Source organism: Doryrhamphus excisus, chromosome 1 (genome assembly GCF_030265055.1).
Source record: "Doryrhamphus excisus isolate RoL2022-K1 chromosome 1, RoL_Dexc_1.0, whole genome shotgun sequence".
Lineage (NCBI taxonomy): Eukaryota > Metazoa > Chordata > Actinopteri > Syngnathiformes > Syngnathidae > Doryrhamphus > Doryrhamphus excisus.
In genome coordinates, this window is record NC_080466.1 from 34,622,022 (window position 1) to 34,639,686 (window position 17,665).

The 17,665-nt window shown below is 41.3% G+C and overlaps 1 protein-coding gene and 1 long non-coding RNA gene across 2 annotated transcripts in view; one reads left to right on the forward strand and one right to left on the reverse strand.

The window, feature by feature from the left end:
* atp1a2a (ATPase Na+/K+ transporting subunit alpha 2a) overlaps positions 1-17,665 on the reverse strand; it is a 56,202-nt gene that overhangs the window by 10,053 nt on the left and 28,484 nt on the right. The window contains exons 15-19 of the mRNA XM_058067209.1: positions 15,784-15,920; positions 15,550-15,700; positions 13,173-13,341; positions 10,718-10,872; positions 6,509-6,632 (exon numbers count right to left, since the gene is read on the reverse strand). Coding sequence (XP_057923192.1) covers positions 6,509-6,632; positions 10,718-10,872; positions 13,173-13,341; positions 15,550-15,700; positions 15,784-15,920 — 736 coding nt within the window. The remainder of the gene's footprint in view (positions 1-6,508; positions 6,633-10,717; positions 10,873-13,172; positions 13,342-15,549; positions 15,701-15,783; positions 15,921-17,665) is intronic.
* LOC131125563 (uncharacterized) lies at positions 14,487-16,152 on the forward strand. Its single transcript, XR_009129043.1, has 3 exons — positions 14,487-14,585; positions 15,178-15,231; positions 15,537-16,152. It is a non-coding gene; the product is annotated as an uncharacterized LOC131125563 (long non-coding RNA).

Consider the following 17,665-nt stretch of genomic DNA (forward strand, 5'->3'; position numbering starts at 1 on the left):
TACAATCTCATCCAAATAACTGATCCACTGGTGATACTCTTCCTCCTCTCTTGAGCACACCCAGAGGCTGCACAACAACACACAACAAAAGTTCCTCCTGCACTAAAAGTGCTACTTAGTGTCTGCATGCTCCCATGTCAATACTGAGGCGATCGGTGTTTGAAAGCAAGTATCCGCCAATATGGTTACCGTGCTTTTTCACTGATATTGTCCGATGCCGATCGGTGGCCGATCGACCGGAGTAACCGTATAGGTAGGCCTAAAACAAGATGTGCATTGGTTTAGTTGTCAGAATTGTAGGCCGACACATCTACAGGTACTGTAGTATGTATTGGCGCTGTATGCTATTGTCAATAGTCCATGTTTATTGCCTGAGTGAACATGACACAGGAAAGGCTCATGATTCCTGGTCCTTGGATTGTTAGCCGGCACATGTTTCTGATGAAAATAAGCCTATGCTTAGCTGACAGTCCAAGTCAAGGAAACATGGATTATTTGAGATGAATCTAACCATTTCAATCAACTTCCAGGTCCTACCTTTGACTTGCAGTCTGGCCTAATTTTGACATTGGGATAAAAAGGGTAAAATTTAAGGGCCGTCTGGAGGGGTCAAAACAGAGGACAATTTGTGTCAGCAGAGTGTAATTGTTCATTTCACATAGGTTTCATCTGGTACCGATAATGTTTGATCCAGGTCATATCTTGTACCCTTTTTCGGGCATCTGGCAAGCCTTAAACAGTGGACAATTTGTCTGGCAGGAGTCATTGAGTGCTTAGTAAGATGTACTTTTTATCTGAATGCAGTTTTCTTTTTCAGCCCGTTATTTGGGGATCCTATGGCCACATGCATCGGGGGTCCTTATCATATCTGTGCATGTTTGTGTCCACATATGACCCTGGGCTCAGATATTGGAACCTCAATGGTTTGACAAAATTACCATTACCATAAACATGATGTTACATCATAAACTGCATGATGAATTAGCATCATATGTCTTAATAAAGACACATTTTGCGGTCTGGATCTCTTTCATGTGCGCAGGTGTGCCTAATCAAGTGGCTGCCAAGGGTAATTTTGGAGAAAAAAAAAAGTGCAATCGCATTTGCATGTCATTATTTGGCAGACAGACACTCTTAGCCAAAGTGATGAGAGGCAAAAATGCTAGAGATGGAGTGGGAGAGCTGGAGTGAGCACTAAATAGAAATTCCGCTCAATAAAAAAAAAAGAAAATATGGAGAATGAAGAGCAGAAATATCCCTGCTGTGAAGGGGAATAATTGAAATGAATCTAATGTAATCAACTGATTTGAGTTAACCTATTTAGCATCTTCCGGAAGTTTGAGAAGTTTGCACCCTTTAAACGACATTTTATAAGAAGAAACTAGCAACAAATTAAATACTTGTAAAAAAATTGAGTTTCAACATTCATCACCGCTATTGTGATAAATAATCACAGGTAATGATTTAGATTTGATTTTGAATTCCACCTTGACTGATGTGTTTTGCCGGAGAACATATGCATAAGGTTAGGACTTCATGGGCAGATTTTGTGACTTATTATGTGATGTAACTCAAATGTCCATCCATTCATCTTCCATGCCGCTTATCTTCACTAGGGTTGCCGGAGTATGCTGGAGCCTATCCCAGCTGATTTCGGGTGAGAGGCGGGGTACACCCTGGACTGGTCGCCAGCCAATCATGGGGCACAATTAATATTAATTCATTCGTTTTCTACCGCTTATCCTCACGAGGGATGTGGGAGGAGCCTATCCCAGCTGTCTTCGGGCGACAACCATTCCCACTCACATTCATACCTATGGATCGCCAATTAACCTAGCATGTTTTTGGAATGTGGGAGGAAACCGGAGTACCCGGAGAAAACGTATGCACAGGGAGAACATGCAAACCTCACACAGAGATGGGGGATTGAACCGAGGTCTCCGAGCTGTGAGGTCTGCGCGCTAACCACTCGACCGCCGTGCAGCCAGTAACTGAAATATTCCAAACCAAAATTAATTACAAAAATTCCAGTGTGAACACTAAGCCAACTACACTAAAGTGAATAACATCCATCCTCTTCCAGTTCCACTGGGACACCAAGGGACACCGAGGCGTTCCCAGGCCAGTTGTGAGACACCAAGAGGCATCCGGACTACATGCCTCAACCCCCAATTCATGACTATTGCTCTGGTACAGCGGTCGTATTATTAATACAAACATTGCGCCAAATTCACACTGCAGTCTTCCTACACTCATGAACCAAATCTGGAGACACTTCAATTCGCCCACCTGCGGAAAGACTTAATTCCCAATCTGAAGGGTGAATTCCACACTTCTCCGGCTAAGAACCATGGCCTCACATTTGGAGATGCTGAGTCTCATCCCAGAAGCTTCACACTGAGCTCCGAGCCGCCCCAGTAAACACTGAAGTTCACAGCCTGATGACACCATCAGGACCACATCATCTGCTAACAACAGAGATGTGTTCCTACGGCAGAATCTGACAGAATCTAACAGAATCTGTCACAAAGGGCAGTTAATTAACAATAGGCTCAACTTACTGCTGGCATTGCGAACAACCGGCACGTAACCGATGTGCCACCAACCGCGACTCCATGAGCACCCCCCCACACCACGTCGTCGGTCACCATGGTAACATGCTTTTTCCAAGTGCCCAAAGGTTGAACAAATTCCCATTCACTTTCCAATACTAAAATACCTCCAATACACTTCCTGTCACCAAGGTTTGACAACAGTCAAACTTCCTCTCCAAACTCAGGAGTCTGATGCCCCCATAGTGGACTACCCAATGCCAATCCAGAAGTACTGTTGGCCACTGAGGAGTTTTCTGACTACCTTGCGACTCAGCCACAATTTCCAAGCACCAAAGATCTTTTTTTATTTTCCATCCATTTCAAGTAACCACGATTAATCTTCTCATTTAGATGTTGTTCAAAGTGAAAGCGGATCAGTGTTTTACATTGACACACTTTAACACTGCTCCGAGAGGGCAGAATATTGTTTGTCTCCCTTTTTATGGAGGCTGACGTTGGCGCCAAGCTGAATTTAAGACCTCCTCTGTTGCAGCATGTCACTCTCCATCACATCACCTACAGATGCTGTAATACTTTCTGGTTTTGGTGACACGACGAGCTCCTGCAGTATGCCTCCTCTTGGAAGAGACGTGTGTTCATCTTGAAACCGTATGCCATCCAGCTGGGTCCTGCCATCTTCTGACCTATTTAAAAGCCTATGAAATGTTGCCATGCTTTCATTTTTTTTTTTTTACTATTGGCACGCCATGTAAAGCCAGAGAGATAAAAGACATCAACTGAAGGGGGCTGCAAGCAGGAAACGAGAGCAAGATTAAGTGGAGTATAGTCGCTCTCTATTTGCTGTAAATGTCAGGACAATAAGAGGAGAGCTGTGTGGAACTCGCCGGGAATGGGCATGAAAAATCAATTTCACCACTTTTTGATTGGAAGGAAATTTGTCAGTGGTGTGACATTTAATATTTACATCAACAAGGTTGGGTTGTTTAGCCACTTTGTCTCAAAGCAATGGAGGTGTAATGGGATTTCCTACTTGGGAGCAACCAAGAGGGTACAATTAGTTCAGGTCCACCTTGTTTGCTGCCAGAATAAACAATAAGAGAGTCAAACCTGCCACACAAAGCAAAACTGAGTCCAGCCCTCACATTTCATTAAACATTTTAACTGCGCAGAGTACCTCAGCAAGGGTATACAGTGCAAAGTATACATGCATATACATAATAGGGGTGTAAGAAAATATAGTTTCGGATATATATATATATATATATATATATATATATATATATATATATATATATATACACTTCGTTCCACGATACTGTATCGATATTAAAAAGTAGGATATGGATATTTTTAGGCATTTATCAAAGGCTGTATATGGTATTTATTCAAGTGCAGACACGGCAAAGGTTCATTTCTGATTTTAATTTAAACCGCCGATCGTTAGGTGGCAGCACTTACGTAGTCAATTAGGCAAGGACATTGAACGAGATTCACGAGTGTAACGTCCTCACACATAAACACAGTTCAACATGGCAGAATGTCAGCAGAATAAAGTATTCGGGAAACACGACAAATCTGCGAGTCCACTTAGCGAGATACCATGAGGACCTGCCGCTAGCAAGCAATCCGAAGGTCCTTTTGTATACTACAAAAGTAGTACTATAATATTGCAGGTATTTTGTTTTTCAAATTGATATCACTATTTTGTTAAATAATGGTTATTTCAAGCATCCTAAAAGGACTTTTTACTGATGTTAGTTACTTTGTTCCACAAAAATACTGCGGATAAGTCAGGGACTGTATACTGTGCATGTTTTCACAGCTTATAGAATGTGAACATTTGAGGAGGATCTTGAGACGTCATTTAATTTACTTGTTTTTTTATGTTTTTTTTTGTAAATTTAAAGCTGGATGTTAAAGCTTTATTTATCCAAATGCTACACTTTAAGTTTTTACAGAGGAAAGTTTGTGATACAGAATAACATACTGTTCTAATGGAATAAAAATGTGTTTAGTAAGTGCATATTGCTGGTGTGATTCAGTTTTTCCAGGAAATAATCTTTAACTACAAGAAAAACGAAAAAATATGGCCTTGTTAACAGTATCGTGATATGTGTCATATATGTCACTAGCATGTCACGTTGGCCACATGCTAGTGGAAGACCACATGGCACGAGGAAGAGGTCTGTTGAATAACAGAACAAACAATCCATCCAAATGTAAGGCCGCCCAGGGATCACACATACTTGTGGGTCCAGCCAAAATGGCTTCTTATTGGAGGGCAGTGGGGTGTGCGGGGACTGCTGGGCACTAGGTGGGTGCACTCAGGGGCTAGGGGGGTCAGGGCCAGGTGGGTTGGCTGGCGGGGTTGGTGGTGTGCTTCAGGGGTTTTGCTGGGGTGTCCGATGTTCCCACTCTTCTTTTGTTGTTTTGTCTTGTGTGGAAAAAATCACTTATTGAATTGGTAACTGCTATGGTGTGGAGAAGGGGTAGGATTTAATAAGCTTTGCTTCTTCCTGCTCCTTCAGACATGTGTAGATGTGTAGTAATGAGGTGTTATGTGTGTGTATATATATATATATATATATATATATATATATATATATATATATATATATATATATATATATATATATATATATATATATATATATATAGATATTGTAAGTGTATTGTATTGTAAGTGTATATGTGAGAAACAATAATGTAACATAGTATGCATGTCTGCAATAAATTAAGAAGAATATATATATATATATATATATATTGTATCGTGAAACTTTAAACTATTGTTATTTATTCTAAATTATTTAAATTATTTGTACAAATTACAGTTTACACTGTACATTGTTGTTCATATTTGATCTATTTATTCTCCACATTATTATTTATTATTTATTATTTATTATTTATTATTTATTATTTATTATTTATTATTTATTATTTATTATTTATTATTTATTATTTATTATTTATTATTTATTATTTATTATTTATTATTACACGGGAGCCAGGCAACAACATTTCGTTGGCAATTTCACTGCTGTGTTATTGTGCAATGACAATAAAGAAAGTCTATGTCTATGTTTATGTCTATTGCCAGATTCTTGCCAATACACACCCCTAATACATAACAGTAGTCGGTATACAGTTTGTATTGCAGTACTGACATAAGAGCCACTGAAAATGAGTCAACACACAGCAATTATTGTCTACATAGGTGTTAACACAAATGACTAGATAGATAATTGTATATTCCCAACAGTCAGGCATGGGGGTGATACTGTTACGAGTGCTGCCAGTACTGGGAGAGCGGCAGGTGATTGAGTCAAAAAATGAATTCCAAAATGTACTGTGACTCTGTGAAGCAGAAAGTGGGCCACATGGCTGTTTTTCAACACAAGGATTCCAAACACACCAAAGACACAATTTGCACATGTTCACTATGATGTGCACTCACTTGTGTTGCCTGCTATTTACACATCGTTGTGTATTGACTCTGTCAGTTGCTAGAAATACATGTATGTACACTGACTACTGTAAAATAGATGCAAGTTCATCCATTAATTCATTTTCTACCGCTTTTCCTCACGAGGGTCGTGGGGGGTGCTGGAGCCTATCCCAGCTGTCTTCGGGCGAGAGGCGGGGTACACCCTGGACTGGTCGCCAGCCAATCACAGGGCACATCTAGACAAACAACCATTCACACTCACATTCATACCTATGGACAATTTGGAGTGGCCAATTAACCTAGCATGTTTTTGGAATGTGGGAGGAAACCGGAGAGAACATGCAAACTCCACACAGAGATGCGCCGAGGGTGGAATTGAACCCCGGTCTCCTAGCTGTGAGATCTGCGCGCTAACCACTCAACCGCCGTGCCGCCTAGATGCAAGTTGACTTCCTATAATATTATAAGGTCCCATTGATTGACAGCTGTGTTCCATACAAACCTATCTGTCCGTAGGCCATGCTGATGAGTCGTTCATTGACAAGCTTGTCCGTTTTGGGGTTCCTGGGTTGTCGTTTCATGATGTCGCTTTCTGCGGTCTCATAGGCCAACGAGATAGCAGGAACCTGGAAGAGGTGGAGGAGGATGAAGAGGATTAAGCCCTCTTATACAATCCATGAGAAAGATAGCATCTATTTAGCATCGGGACAAAAAAAAATAGCAGACAAAAGGCTGGTCTAGACATGTCATTGATATCATTTGTCATTTTATCACTGTGAAAGGAGGAGCGGGTGGGGGGGGGGCAATGATGATAACAGGGAAGAAGCAAACACGGAAGAGAGACTGATGATGGTCTTCAATTCACTCGTAAAACAGAAGGGCAAAAAAGGTCTGGATAATAAAGACTTGATATTGTCTGTTTTTTTGCGAACAGGCAGGATGGCAATATGTGGGAATCGGAGCAGGAAATCTCTGGTGGATTTAACTTAAGGTGGATTTAAGGAAGACACTTTCACTGTGGTGAACAAATCCAGTCTGATGTGGCGCTGGCACTCTGCTCAAACCAGCCGGGAGACAACATGCTGCTGTTTTTAAACATTCTCTCAAAGCGTCTGAGTGTACAGGACAGTGTTTTCGCCAGCGTGCCAGATCAGCCCCAGCGTCTTCCACCACATGCTGCTAAAAATAAAACGGCACTTGTTGCTGCTTAACCTCAGCAGAGGTGCAGCCTGGAGCCTGGGGTTGTACGGAGATATAAAAAAATTGTAAACATTTACCTAAAAACCGTAAAGGTATGCAGTGGAAGGCCTGAAGTTACTTTGAATTAAGACCAGAATTTTCTAGTTACACAAAATCATTAATTCATTCATTTTCTACTGCTTATCCTCACGAGGGTCGCGGAGGTGCTGGAGCCTATCCCAGCTGACTTCGGGTCAGAGGCGGGGTACACTCTGGACTGGTGGCCAGCCAATCACAGGGCAAATATAGACAAACAACCATTCCAATTCCCATTCATACCTATGGACAATTTGGAGTCGCCAGCATGTTTTTGGAATGTGGGAGAAAACGGGGAGAACATGCAAACTCCACACAGAGATAGCCGAGGGTGGAATTGAACTCGGGTCTCCTAGCTGTGTGGCCTACGCGCTAACTCGTCCGCCATGCAGCTCCTACACAAAAATCAGCCTTTCACACTAATCATAATTATTTATTTGTGGTAGCCCACCCCAAGTAGATTTGACGCTACCTGTTCTGCCTTGCTCATCAACACATTATTAACACACCTCATTCACACCTGCGCTGCAGGAGAATAAGATGTAGCAGGAGAGATACATTAATTCATTCATTTTCTACCGCTTATACTGACCTGAATCCTATTCATATTCTGTGGCATGACCTTAAAAGACATATAATGGTGGACAATGTGGCTGAATTACAACAATTCTGCAAAGATGAGTGGGCTAACATTCCTCCACAGCACTGTAGGAGACTCATTGCAGGTTACCGCAAATGCTTGATTGCAGTTGTTGCTGCCAAGGGTGGCCCAATCACAGCCATTAGATTTAGGGGGCAATCGCTTTTTTTACACAGGGCCATGTACTGTAGGTTTGGATTTCAATAATAAAAAGTTTCATTTAAAAATTGCATTTTGTGTTCAATTGTGTTGACACTGATGAATATTTACATTTGTTTGATGATTTGAAATATTAAAGTGTGACAATTTTTTTTTAAAAAATCAGTAGGGGGGGGGGCAAACCCCACTGTCTGTTTATGCGACCGAAAATATATTTCCTGCTAGCATCTCTCTCACTTAGTTTCCATGCAATGCATGGAATATTTTAGCATTCCTCTGTGCAACTCTTCAAAGCAGATGTCTCGCTGTGTGCTCCGCCAGCGCTTCTCACTGTCACGCCGATGTTTTACTTTGAAGGCACTGTTTTTTTGTAATTTTTTATATGCAAACCAGGTGCACAATTTAGATGCGTTTCAAACTTCAGTCATCCCTTCTCTCAAGATGACTTTCATCTGAGGCGGTTGAACAAATATTTTTCAACAAGAACAAATGTCCTGCTGCGGAGAAGAAACAAACAAGTCACTTCCGATGTCACTCGAAGAGGAAGAAGTTTGGTATGAATTTGTTTCTAATTGACAGCTGATTGTTATGTTTGTCACGCAAGGAAAACTTCTGCTTTTGTGGCCACGGAACTCTAAATAAAAGTCTGAAGTGTGAAGGAAATCAAACTAAAGAACACAAGTGAGGTCCTGGTACTCGTCTTGGGACTTGGACTAATCGCATTGTGTGTTTCTTTTCATTCATCATGATGGCTTAAGTCGTCCTGACGTTGGTGACACTAGAAGCACAATAGTGAGACTGGCATCTGAATATGGCGGCATAGTAAGGTTGTAAATGTGAACGTGAGTGTCAGACACTCTTTGTTGCGCTCCAGCTAATGGACAGCCGAGCGCTAATCTCACTGACAGCATTGTTCCATTTTTACCTTCGGGGGCCGCGGATTCTTGTCAGTGAAATTAGGCAATTAGCATTGCTTTTGGATTGGCCCACTGGATGCCACATTACTGGGTTCAACATTGAATTTTAAAGGCAATTTCCGACTGCACAGTGCTAACCTCCATCAAAGGGTAAGAAATATTGCCGGGTTGCCTAAAAAAAAAAAAAACTTGCAGCAACATCCAAATGCTACAAACACAGAAATCATTCCAAACCAAAAACAGAAAGCAGAGGCTACTCTTCCTGCCAACCAAAAAACCAAACAGTTAGTGTACTTAAAACTGTTTATGTTACATAAACACTGGACACCTTTTGTGTTCATGTTTATTTTTGGTGTAGCTGAATAACCATTGTGTTAGCATATCTTACATCTATTGCCTGTTCGCTATTCTTTTATTGTTAGAACTTGCCTTCCAAGATGACATAATGCCTGTTTTTTACCCACAAAAATGTGACTTATGTATGTTTTTTTGTAGTTAATTATGGATTTTTGGCCTTGTGCGACTTATACTCCGGAGCGAATTATAGTCCAGAAAATAAGTTTCATATATATATATATATATATATATATATATATATATATATATATATATATATATATATATATATATATATATATATATATATATATATATATATATATATATATATATATATACATATATATATATATATATATACATATATATATATATACACACACACATACATTATATATATATATATATATATATATATATATATATATATATATATATATATATATATATATATATATATATATATATATATATATATATATATATATATATATATATATATATATATATATATATATATATATATATACATATATATATATATACATACATACATATATACTGTATTTTCTGGACGATAAATTACCAGCAAAAAATGCGACTTATACTCCAGTGCGACTTATGTATGTTTTTTTTCTAGTTAATTATGTATTTTTGGCATTGTGCGACTTATACTCCGGAGCGACTTATAGTCCAGAAAATACGGTAATCGTTCGTCATCTATCGTCTCTGTTACATAATGCGGCGTCTGTAAAGCTTTTTATTATTTTTTTTATTTTGAGACCAGAAGCTGTTTTCCAGTGTTTGTGCTACTAGTGTGATGATGAATTTACATATAAATAAATCAAAAATACTCATGAAGTCTATCTTTTGCGTCATGTAAAAACACAACTTGCGTCAGAAGGTATAACCCAGCCTTGAGCCAGGCTACTAAGGAGTTAGCCGTGCTAGCAGGAAGTTTTAGCCACGGCTAGCCAGGCTCCATTAAAGTTTTAGACAGGCGACTGAGATGTTAGCGAGGCTACCAGAAAATTAGCCAGGCAAAAAAAATATAATAAAAGACAGTCAGCCAGGCTAGCAGGAAGTTTTATCCAGGGTACCTCGGAGTTAGTGAGGCTATCAGGAAGTTAGCCAGGCTCAAGGTGCCAGACGTGAGGCATATCCAGAAGGAAGTCGGAAGCATGAAAGAACATATGTAAGTGCTAACAGAGGTTCCACAGATAGAGTGTTGTGAAAGAGAACCCAACAAAATCAAGACAAATGTTCTCTGTGGCCTCCAGTGACGCTGTTGTAAATTGAATCGGTTTTAAATCCTCTCAATGAAGTCATTTGGTGATCTTAATGTTAGCCTGGCTTCTCTGTGGCGCTATCATGGACTCACCATGTCAGTTCCCAGATCGATACAAAGGATGGTCACGGTTCCTAGAGGGAGGGGAACGCTGGCGATGATGAAGAGGAGGAAGGGCGATATCTCTGGGATGTTGCTGGTCAGCGTGTAGGCGATGGACTTCTTCAGGTTGTCAAAAATAAGACGACCTGGTGAAGAGGGTGACAGAAGCATGGGTGGCACAGTATGTAGTATGTGTCGTGATATCACAGCGTGTGCAGTGTGGGATAACAGTCATCGCTATAAAGTGGGGGAGTCTGGATTTTCTCCTTCTTGCCGGCATTAAATGCTGAAGGTAAATTGAAAATGCACAGTCTGCCTCCAGAGTGACTGACTTTATTAGCCGCCGCCACTTTAGATTAAACAGCATTCTCCTGTGGAAAGTCTCTGCCGTTTTCCTTTCAAAGCTGTTCATATTGTTGTTTATACAGTATAAAGTCCCCGCGGTGCATGGGCCTGATCATAAATATGCAAGCTCTGTACTCATGCAAGACATCATGCTGCCATCTGGGATCCATTTTTATAGATAAATACATATACTGATTTCACTTGTGAAAAAAAAGTCATTAACCTTAATAAGCATGGCCAGTTGGGACCCAGATGCACAGTTTACTCAAGCAAAAGCTAAAACTGTCGCATTTAAATGTCCCTGCATACAGTTACCATTTACTATGACAATATGTCTTGGCAAGGGCCAATTCTATACAAAGTAAACACTTGTAGACACAACCACCGGGCCCGGGACCGATACCGGTCTGCTGTAAGGCTGCGGGAAACGTTCAGGTGCAATGACAAAAATAAAAAAAGCTCAAACCAACTTTATTTAAATCGTTATCGATTTTGAAAATATGGGCTATTATTTTATCAAAAAAATTATATACAGTCAGAAACCTCCCAGTTTTTCACATGGAATATGAGCGTCGGCTTATCCTACTTTGTTCGACAATACTTGAACGCACCATCTAACTTCCACGTATCTACTAAACTGTATTTTTCATATTTGGTACCAAATGCTGCACGGCGGTCGAGTGGTTAGCGCGCAGACCCGAGTTCAATCCCACCCTCAGCGATCTCTGTGTGGAGTTTGCATGTTCTCCCCGTGCATGCGTGGGTTTTCTCCGGGGACTCCGGTTTCCTCCCACATTCCAAAAACATGCTAGGTTAATTGGCCACTCCAAATTGTCTGTCAATTTATCTTTTTTTTTTGCAGACATTTATTTTTGAATCATTTTCTGCATGTAAAACTATAAATATTGGGATGTATGGAACAGATTCATTGGATTTCCATTACTTTCCATGGGAAATTTTTCTTTGGTTAGAGTTTGTTTTGGTTTGAGTCGGACTTTCTGGTACGGATTAATGACACTAACCAAGTCACCACTGTATTTATTTGTATTTATTTTTTTTAAATCAATGACCCACTCTAGGGCTGAATGGCGTTCGAGTGGTTAGCGCGCTGACCTCACAGCTAGGAAACCCGAGTTCAATCCTGTGTATGCGTGGGTTTTCTCCGGGTACTCCGGTTTCCTCCCACATTCCAAAATTCCCACATTTACAAAACATGCTAGGTTAATTAGCCACTCCAAATTGTCCATAGGTATGAATGTGAGTGTGAATGGTTGTTTGTCTATATGTGTCCTGTGATTGGCTGGCCACCAGTCCAGGGTGTACCCCGCTTCTTGCCCGAAGACAGCTGGGATCCAGCAGCCCCGTGACCCTTGTGACGATAAGCGGTAGAAAATTAAAGAATGAATGAATGGTACCAAATGCGGATACTATGTAGAATTCATACTGATAAGATTTGATGACCTCATGTGCGGGGTGCACAAACATGCTTTTAAAAACAAACTCCAGTTTCCTATTGGTGGATGGTGGCTCTGTAGTCATTTACTATTCATTTTTTGATGTTGTTACTGTCTTAGTTTTACAGATCAAATTATCAATGATCAAATTAGGGGAAACATTGTTTGCCAACTATGGAGACATTATTGGCTGTGTGTTGATTCCTCTTCAATGGATAGTAAGTCTATCCAAGCTCCGAACCTGGGGAGACAGAGCCTTCTCCATCGCTGCCCCCCACCTTCTGGAACTCTTTGCCCCATTCACTCCGTGCTTGCCCTGACCTTCCCAGTTTCAAAAAACAACTAAAAACCCACCTCTTTAAATCTGTTTTTAATGTCAAATTTTTTATACCTGGCTGCTGTGCCCCCGCCTCACGGCCACGTATTTACCCGACTGGGAGAGGGATACTACGGGAGGGAACTCGTAGCCCCACAGGATCTCGTCGGGCAGATTTATTCAACTCCATTCTTCTGTAAAGTGTCTTTGAGTATTTTGAGTATAAAAGCGCTATACAAATAAAATGTATTATTATTATTATTATTATTATTATTATTATTATTATACAGGCTGTACACTGACTACCCCAAAGTCACAAGCCATCACTCACCCTCCTCTACACCCGTGACAATGGAGGCAAAGTTGTCATCCAGCAGGATCATGTCCGCCGCCTGCTTGGACACGTCAGAGCCGGCAATCCCCATGGCGACCCCGATGTCGGCCTTCTTCAGAGCGGGTGAATCGTTGACGCCATCGCCCGTCACGGCCACAATGGCCCCCTGCAACCCACGGGAAAGGGGCAGACAAAGAAAAAGTGTCAAGAAGAGTGAGATAAGTGTCGTGATTTAAGCTTGACGCTCCACACTTTCCTTCCTTTCCCCTTAATAACGTCTTTTGAAAAGCAGCTCTGGGGAGATTAAATGAGGAATGGAATTGAGTTGTAATCGTTCAGTCACACAGCGCAAGAAAAGAGCAAGTGGAGGGGGAATTGTAGAGTGACCTCCGCTGTATGGGAAAGTGTGCAAATGCATTGGGTGCATACATTTAAATGTCAAAATTGACTCACTGTTAATCATACAGATAAGCAATGGACACACACACAAGCAAACATATCACTGCTGTATATCTGCTTTAGTAACACATACTCAATAAAACAACATCTAGCTTTAAATTGCAGTGACACACACACACACACACACGTTTGAGAAATTCCAAGTCAATACAAAAAGAAAGAACTATTTCTGTGTCAATATATCAATACTTGGCATAAAATGTACTACACCATACATGTAACAACATGGTAAGATGGCGGCATCCCCAAACTAAGATGTGGATGTTTTGTCCAGATAGATAAGATAAGATAAGATATGCCTTTATTCGTCCCTCAGTGGGGAAATTTGCAATATTTGTATATATTTGTATATTGTATATTTGTATTTGTATATTTGTATGTATGCTGGCGGCACGGCGGTCGAGTGGTTAGTGCGCAGACCTCACAGCTAGGAGGACCAGGATTCAATTCCACCCTCGGCCATCTCTGTGTGGAGTTTGCATGTTCTCTCCGTGCATGCGTGGGTTTTCTCCGGGTACTCCGGTTTCCACATTCCCAAATTGTCCATAGGTATGAATGTGAGTGTGAATGGTTGTTTGTGTATATGTGCCCTGTGATTGGCTGGCGACCAGTCCAGGGTGTACCCCGCCTCTCGCCCAAAGACAGCTGGGATAGGCTCCAGCACCCCCGCGACCCTCGTGAGGAAAAGCGGTAGAAAATGAATGAATGAATGTATGTATACTATAGCTTGGTATACAATATAATGACCGTCACTGTATTATTTTTAGCATTTCTTTAGCATCAGGACCTATTATTATTCTCATTTATCGACCCTTTGTATTGAGTTGCAGACTCCTATAGAGCACCTACACACAATAACCCACGCAAAAAACTCTTTTTTCTCTCTCTTGATTCTAGATCTTCCAGAATCTGCACCTATTCCAGCTGTAGATGTGTGCTCCTCCCAACATGGTTTGTTTTAATTCATTCCACCCATGCCCCGCCTCCGGACATGCCCACTCCAATGTGACTGGTCACACTCCCCAACTACTATAGCGAACAACACACACGTGTGAGAAATTCCAAGTCAATACAACTAATGGGGGTAGGTGGGAGTGGGTGTGTCACATTTTGGGGTTTAATAAAAGCACCACCATGTGGTGGATTTGTGACAATATATAAATACTTGGCATAAAATGTACACCATGCATGGAACGACACGGTAAGATGACGGCGTCCCCAAACTAAGATGTGGATGTTTTGTCCAGATAGATAAGATAAGATAAGATATGCCTTTATTCGTCCCTCAGTGGGGAAATTTGCAATATTTGTATATATTTGTATATTGTATATTTGTATTTGTATATATTTGTATATTTGTATGTATACTATAGCTTAGTATACAATATAATGACCATCATTGTATTATTTTTAGCATCTCTTTAGCATCAGGACCTATTATTCTCATTTATCGACCCTTTGTATTGAGTTGTAGACTCCTATAGAGCACCTACACACAATAACCCACACAAAAAAACTCTTTTTTTCTCTCTCTTGATTCTAGATCTTCCAGAATCTGCACCTATTCCAGCTGTAGATGTGTGCTCCTCCCAACATGGTTTGTTTTAAAACATTCCACCCCACTACAATGTGACTGGTCACACTCCCAAACTACTATTGCGAACAACACACATGTTTGAGAAATTCCAAGTCAATACAACTAATGGGGGTAGGTGGGAGTGTGTGTGTCATATTTTGGGGTTTAATAAAAGCACCACCATGTGGTGGATTTGTCAGAACGATAATATCCCAGGCAACACAGTCGGGGTGCTTGTTTTGACAAATTTTGACCCTTTTGCGTGAAGCGAGTGAGGAGTAGAGGAGTTACAGAAATATTTTTGTGTGTGACCTCTGCACACCCAGGTTGTCCACTGACCTGTCTCTGGCAGCCCTCCACGATGATAAGCTTCTGCTGAGGTGACGTGCGAGCAAACACAATCTCGGTGTGGTTCTTCAACAGGTCGTCTAGGTACTCAGAGCTCATGTGCTTGAGGTCAGAGCCGTGAACCACGCAAGCCTTGGCGTCCCTGTGGGACAACACAGTCAAGGCTGAGCGACCAGATAATATGTTTTTCTTTTTTTTTGTACTGTCCACCTTTGACACACACACCTGGGATTAACTTGGCTGAGAGGGATGTTGAGTCTTTCAGCAATGTCCTCTACCGTCTCGTTGCCCTCTGAGATGATGCCCACTCCCTTAGCGATGGCCTTGGCCGTTATCGGGTGGTCGCCTGTCACCATGATCACCTGAACACAGAAGCCCATCCGTCACATCACATCAACACATCAGTTGTATCTTGTATGTGTATCAGCCGTGACAAGCGAGCGTGAGCTACAACAACAATGCCTTCTGGGCCCATCAGTCAGCCAAATGTGTTGCGGTAGTTACAGGAGACAAGAATGGAGCTGTTAGCTGGTGTAGGTGAAGAATGATTGAGCGGCAGGAAAGCAAAGAGCTCCTGAAACACTTCTGATGATTAGCAAGCATAGGGAAGAAATCTATTAATTTTTTGATCATTAAAAATGTGTGGAAGTTGACGACTTCACCATTGTATCACTTAACAAGTAGAGGGTGCAATTATGTGGTTTTTTTTTCTGCTAAAACGAGCCGCTGTAAAATCAAACTAGAGGCTAAATCTGAAGAGAGCGAATTCGTTTTGAATGGAAATAGAATGAAGTTCGAGGTTTGTTTGGCTTTGTCAACAGTGTTTTCTGTTTCAGTTAGAGGTGCGCCGACCGATCGTTATCGGCCGATATCAGTGAAAAGTCCGCAGTTTGTTTTTCATCGGTCCATAACATATTCATTCATTCATTAATTTTCTACCGCTTTTTCCTCACGAGGGTCGCGGGGGTGCTGGAGCCTATCCTTCGGGCAAGAGGCGGGGTACACCCTGGACTGGTCGCCAGCCAATCACAAGGCACATATAGACAAACAACCATTCACACTCACATTCATACCTATGGACAATTTGGAGTGGCCAATTAACCTAGCATGTTTTTGGAATGTGGGAGAAAACCGGAGTAACCGGAGAAAACCCACGCATGCACGGGGAGAACATGCAGACTCCACATAGAGATGGCCGAGGGTGGAATTGAACCCTGGTCTCCGAGCTGCGCTAACCACTCGACCGCCGTTCCGCCCCCATAACATATTATAAGGATAAAATAAATAAGTTATTGTTGCTATTATTATTACAGTAGCTTCCAACACATTCTCAAATTTTGTAATTCCTTGCATTTGTTTTTCGAAAAAAAATATTTCAAAAGAACAGTGACGATATATAAATACTTGGCATAAAATGTACACCATACATGTAACAACATGGTAAGATGGCCCAAACTAAGTTGTGGATGTTTTGTCCAGATAGCTTAGCATACAATATAATGACCGCCACTGTATTGTTTTTAGCATCTTTTTAGCATCAGGACCTATTATTCTCATTTATCGACCCTTTGTATTGAGTTGTAGACTCCTATAGAGCACCTACACACAATAACCCACACAAAAAAAACTTCTAGATCTTCCAGAATCTGCACCTATTCCAGCTGTAGATGTGTGCTCCTTTCAGCACGATTTGTTCATTCCACCCACACCCCGCCTCCGGACCCGCCCACTCCAATGTGATTGGTCACACTCCCAAACTACTATCGCAAACAACTCTTTCTAATTTAGTGGGTGTAGGAGTTGCTAATAAATGATTAAAGACTTTGGAGAGCTAAGTGAAAAGTGTTTACTGGCCGCTTATGAGCTACTGGCTGGAGACCCCTGACTTATCGTGTATGAACTCAAAGAGTAGGCACCGCTGGTGCTCCACCTACCTCACCTGCCCGAGGAGGAGCACTCATTGTCGGACACACTTTCTCACAGGCGCCGTTGGTGCCGTGGAGCTCAGTAGCCAGACATGAGAGTGCTGTTACTAACGAGGACAATCTTGGAACATTGGTAGTGTTCCAGACAGTGAGAACTGAGGTTCTCTCCACCTCCGTGGACG